The following is a 5,564-nucleotide window of genomic DNA, read 5'->3' on the forward strand; positions in this document are numbered from 1 at the left end:
TCCTCTCGCATTATTTGTAAAATTGTTTAAAGTTTTCACGCGTTAACCACTATGCCAAAGAGGCGGTCCAAACCGGGTTATTGTTATTTAAGCAACCCTATTTATTTTAATTTTCTAATGACCCAAAATTCGGAACTTTTCGAATAAATGAAATAAGCACAATGTATCTACTTAATATATTTATGACAAACTCAGTAAATTCACTATTACAACAAATTGTCTGTTTGTATGTTAACTCTTCGATCAAGAAGTCCAGTGAAAAACATAATATGCAACTATGTTTAATATTCCTTTTTTAATTGGTAATATTTTCATAAAATTGATTGTAAACAATTTTTTGTTTATCTCGGTACACAGTTACCACAATTTTTGCGGGCAATACTCTCTATACATCTCTTCCCAGAACTTTATCTGCTCTTCATCCGGAGATGTACCGGGAATGAGTTCCTCTCCAATGTCCAAATAGTGCTTTTGTTCAGCCGTATACGGGAGCCATCGGGCTCCTAAACTATCATCAGGCGTGGGGTTCCTTAAATACACATTTATATAAATTAGTCAATTCATAAACAAGGGTTTTGCTACTAAATAATTATAAAAATAAATAATACATTTCTTTAATTCAGAACACGCTTCCCATATTTTACAATGGTTTTATTGTGGGAGTCGAGCACGCTTCGGCACGAATTGGGCTAGCTCGCACCGGGGAAGTAGTGTGAAATAGTGGCACGCCACTGTGTTTCGTACGGTGAGTGGGGGAGCCGGAGGCCCGTTTCCTTTTCCTCACCCGTCCCAGTCCATTCCTTCTTTCCAGTCGTTAATCCATTCCTTTTCCCTTACCCCAAAAAAAACGGGCAGTGCATTCGCAGAGGTCCTACCATTGCGAATGTTCATGGGCGGTGGCTATCGCTTACCATCAGGCGAACCACCAGCTCAGTTGCCCGCTATGACATAAAAAAAAAAAATCAAGTGTAGCAATTAGTATCCATAAAAACACATTATATTATTCAAGCCACAATTGATATCCAAGCTTTAAATGAACTGCTCGTCATAATTCAATAATAGTTAACTCTGGGCATAAATGATGCAATTCTATATAGTCTCTGAATGGCATTATCATTGGCAAGGAGTTCTCCCTAAATCGGAAATTTGAATGGTTTCACATATTTATGATTATTCATTTATTTGACACGAATACTATTCTTAAAAAATATGAATACAATTTGCGATTGCGACCGATTGCATTTTCGTTTAATTAATATGTCAGCGTATTTCATCGGATTGGCGTGATTTTATTTGAAGATTTTACACAAAAGGTAAGTAGAAAAAAAAGTAATAAAGACCGAATGAAGCATTAAATATTTTCAATTTTGTCATATAATGTGGTATTTAAATGTAGTATTAATATATGTACCTATTGATGTAATGGCTTTTAAGAACGAGACATCATCATCAACAGCCCACATATGTTCCCACTGCTGGGACACAGGCCTCCTATGAGGGTTCAGGCCATAATCTACCACGCTGGCCAAGTGCGGGTTGGCAGATGTCACATGTCGTCGAACTTTTGATTCTTTGACATGCCGGTTTCCTCACGATGTTTTCCTTCACCGTTTTAAGCAGTGGTGATATTATCCCCATGCGCAGATAAATTGAAAAATCAATTTATTTCCTGCACGCTCGCCCGGTCTCGAACCCCGACCGTTCAATTTTGAAGTCCGAGGTTCTCACCACTGAGCCACCACTGCTTTTTTTTTGAACGAGACATAATAGCTATTATTATATTAATAGACATTATGTACTTCAAGCGAAGGACAATATTAATGAATATTTATTTAAAATGAACGTCGATTAAACCTCCAGCTTCTTTCCTACGTTAAGTCTATAATCAATCTCACATTGGACTGAAAGGGAATTATAATATATTAACTACTCACCCGTATTTTGCAAAGTTCGTCCACAATTTGGTAACTTGTTCGATCATTTTGTATGTGTTGGAATTCATATCAACTTCTGGTAGGCTAATTGAAGCAGGAAATAGATAAAATAAATCATCAACGTGCGATACGGGAGTTCTGTGAGCATATATGAAACTGCACCCCGCATTATGAGCAAAAATGTTTCTTTCAGATTTACATGAAAATTTGTATAAATAACATTTATTTTTGTTTCTCTTAGCGCATAATGCTTGCCAACTTAAGGCGCCGTGTATAAAATAATCCATACTCAAGAATTTCAGTAATTCATCAAAATTACATTCCTTGTTCACAAATTGATCTTTTGAATAATATTTCTTAATCTTTGTGCCAAGGGACATCTGCTCAATAACGGGAACATGGTTCATTATGTCGTGGGGCACAAAGAATTGTGCAAAGTGGCTGGCTTGTTTAAAAACCTCATCTACAGGAGAGCCCAGTGCAAAATATAAGAAGCCCTCATCCTCTGTGTATCCATTCATTATTTCTACATCTTCATGAATGCAATTACCATTTCGCATAAGATCAAAGAAATCTCCTTCAATGAAACATTCGTGACCCTCAAATTTTTTTTCTGAAACTATCCCATAGCAAACATGTGGGAATAATTTAGCCCTTTCTGTGAATGTGATTTGAACTTTTTTATTCACCAGGTTAATGGCTGGTTGGTTTTTGAAAAATTCAAATATCTCCTTATCATTCTTGCATTCACATCCTAATTCTCTAGCAAGTAGGATAGCCCTATCACGTGCTCCATATGTTTGTGCCCATGGACAAAGTGATGTTCCACTTTGCATTATGGCTCTTTTGAAAAGTCCTTTACTCATCGGCGAAACTAAGTGTGCCGATACACTGGCTGCTCCAGCACTTTCGCCAAAAATAGTTACTTTATCAGAATCGCCTCCAAAGTTCCTTATGTTATTCTGAACCCACCTGAGTGCAGCAACTTGGTCTTTCATTCCCGCGTTCCCAGGAATATCTTCAGTGTCAAGGCAAAGGAATCCAAGTATATCCAGACGATAATTTATCGTCACCAGAATGACATTATGCTTTATCAGAAATTCGGGTCCATATCGTTCGGAATTTCCACTGCCGCAAAAAAACCCACCACCGTGAATGAATACCATGACGGGAAGTGGATTCTCCGGTTCAATATTAGGAGTGTATACATTTAGATATAAGCAGTCTTCTTTACCTATGAATTCTGTAGATTGTGTAAATATAACATCGTATTGACAGCTTTCAGGGCCGTGCTCTTTTGCCTGACGAACTCCAGTCCATGGCGATTTAGGTTTTGGCGCCTTGAAAAAAAAATATACAGCTTTAACTACTAGTAGGATCAGCTCCTATACATACGAAGAGTTGAATAATAGGTATAAACCAATGACACAAGGTACAACTTTACAGAAGATCAATCATCAATGTCATTTATAGATAATCGAAGATCTTCGTGCTTGTTCTGATAAGATTAGTCATCTGCTTTCCTACACTTTAGGACAATTTTTCAGTAAAAAAGATACGATGTTATTAATCTCCCTCCTAAGATTAAACTTATGCACATAACAATATTAATAGAATGATCGACACTTAAATACAATTTAATAAGCTTCGATATGAAATTAATTCTATTTTTTCGGAGAGTAGCTCAAAAAATATGGTACACTACACTACATTAGTATTCGTTACCTTAAATCTCAAATCGCCAACAGGGGGCTCAGCGTACGGAATACCTTTGAAACTAAAATAGGGCTTGCCGTAAACATTATCCACTTTACTTCCCTCCAACACCCCTTCGTTCACTTTAATTCTCACCATTATTGCTTTAAAACACTGTTATCCTACGAGAACACGCAAGAGTAATGAAAACATAAATTTGGACGACTCATGTATTTCTATTCCTATAACAATCAGGTTCTTTAAATAGCATTATAAGTCGTAGAGTGTTTATAAAATCTGACCATCCGTGAAGTGCCCAGTTATTATTTTATGTATAGACTAGCACGCGACTTCCTTCGCGTAGTGCTGAAGATATGAGTATCATGTAAATAAATAGTGTTTAACGCATGTTAATTTTTAACCAACCTTCCCAAGACGTAAAGTTAAATAATAATTTTTAAATAATTATATTTGTAATTAAAATGTAATTGTATAATATATATACAATTTTAACAAGCCCAAAGAAACATTTTTACCGCGAAAATGATACAGAGGTACAAACGAAAATTCATAAAAACACTCGAGCGGTAACATAAAACTAAACTACCTTCAAATATTCAGAACTATAAAAAATTTTAACTATGAATGGGACCACATAGTTCGTACCAGGTATCAAATAAAAAAATAATCATAAAATTCGGCATTCTCAGTAAAATGTTATGAGGTAACAACTATAAAAAATACAGGCAAACTTTAATGCTTAGGTAAACCGTGATTATCTGATTCTAACAGTTTTAAATAAACACTCCCTATGAATGATTAGGCATAAAAGACAAGGAATTTATAGAAACTTGTAAAAGCTATATATAATATATTCCTGTTTTTCGTTTCTTATAACTGCAATTATAAGGTTAAAAACTCGAAACAATCTACCTCTTCCTTTAACTACGCGGAGGAATCCGCTGGCGGAAAGCTAGTTCCTTAAGTTACTAGAGTTTTGCATTAATAACTATTTTTCTTTTTAGTTTTTGATTTCCCTACCATTCATCATTCCAAATTACCAAACTTCTACTGGCCGTGTCAAATATGTTCTATTTTTTTTATTAAAAATTATCTGATCTTAATTAATTGAAATGTTACCCTCCTTAAAATTTCTAAAAGAAATTAATTTACTTTATTTAAAACGTCTCAACGTTTTTCTTAATAATGTTTATAACCTAGATAAGAACTATCAAGCAATAATATCAAAAATTCCTGAATTAAGAATTCAAAACTCGTTATTTAGCATAACATAGCATAACTAAACTAAAAAAGTTAACCTCAGAATCAGAGATAACATCATTATATACAGCGTGCATACTAATTTTATGAATCGCAATAAAAATTGTATGAAATGTTTTTATAATGGCTGGTAAGCATCACTTTACATAAGTACTCACGTACCACGATACAATGGTATATAATTAAATAAATTGCGTATTTCGTATCCGTAACGTATTATCAACGTAAAATACTCAAAATTTACCTAAATATCGATAGCTGAAGTATTGCTCTTTCATATGAAAATAAAAACTTTACTTCTGATATGTCTCATATGCTGCTGTTGTTTATAATCTGTGATATAATATAAAACTGGATAGTTAGCTAATTTAATGCACCCGAAATCCCGAATCTCAGGCACTTTATTGGTGATTTTTTTATTGTCAACGTCTTGAAAATGGTTTTACCGGTTATCATTGTGACTATATTTTTTTGGGTGGTTTGATGATGTGTAAATGATGAGTCAAAATTTAGCTTCCGACTTGCTTACAAAAAGCACCTTTCGCTATCGCTACAGTCTTCCCTAATAAGCAGTACGGTATCTTAGCTTCCCACTTTTTATTGTTTATGTATTTATGTAGCATTTATTTATGTACTTTTTTCTCACTATTATTT

General features: G+C 34.5%; 1 protein-coding gene across 1 annotated transcript; it reads right to left on the reverse strand.

Annotated features, from left to right (window-relative positions):
- Positions 1-357: 357 nt before the first annotated feature.
- LOC119838024 (esterase FE4-like) lies at positions 358-3,808 on the reverse strand. The gene is made up of 3 exons (XM_038363836.1): positions 3,660-3,808; positions 1,935-3,274; positions 358-529 (listed from the first exon to the last, which is right to left on the reverse strand). Exons 1-3 carry the CDS (start codon positions 3,786-3,788, stop codon positions 358-360), a joined length of 1,641 nt encoding a protein of 546 aa, XP_038219764.1. The 5' UTR covers positions 3,789-3,808.
- Between the last annotated feature and the right edge of the window lie 1,756 nt (positions 3,809-5,564).

This window comes from Zerene cesonia, chromosome 29, assembly GCF_012273895.1.
Source record: "Zerene cesonia ecotype Mississippi chromosome 29, Zerene_cesonia_1.1, whole genome shotgun sequence".
In the NCBI taxonomy this organism is placed as follows: Eukaryota; Metazoa; Arthropoda; class Insecta; order Lepidoptera; family Pieridae; genus Zerene; species Zerene cesonia.

What these genes read in the sequence shown, in the direction of transcription:
- LOC119838024 (XM_038363836.1), bottom strand. Translation starts at nt 3,788, where the DNA reads ATGGTGAGAATTAAAGTGAACGAAGGGGTGTTGGAGGGAAGTAAAGTG. An exon ending in TTGGCGATTTGAGATTTAAG is followed by an intron (nt 3,275 to 3,659) that starts GTAACGAATACT and finishes TTTTTTTTCAAG; the next exon opens with GCGCCAAAACCTAAATCGCC. An exon ending in ACGAACTTTGCAAAATACGG is followed by an intron (nt 530 to 1,934) that starts GTGAGTAGTTAA and finishes TGTGTATTTAAG; the next exon opens with GAACCCCACGCCTGATGATA.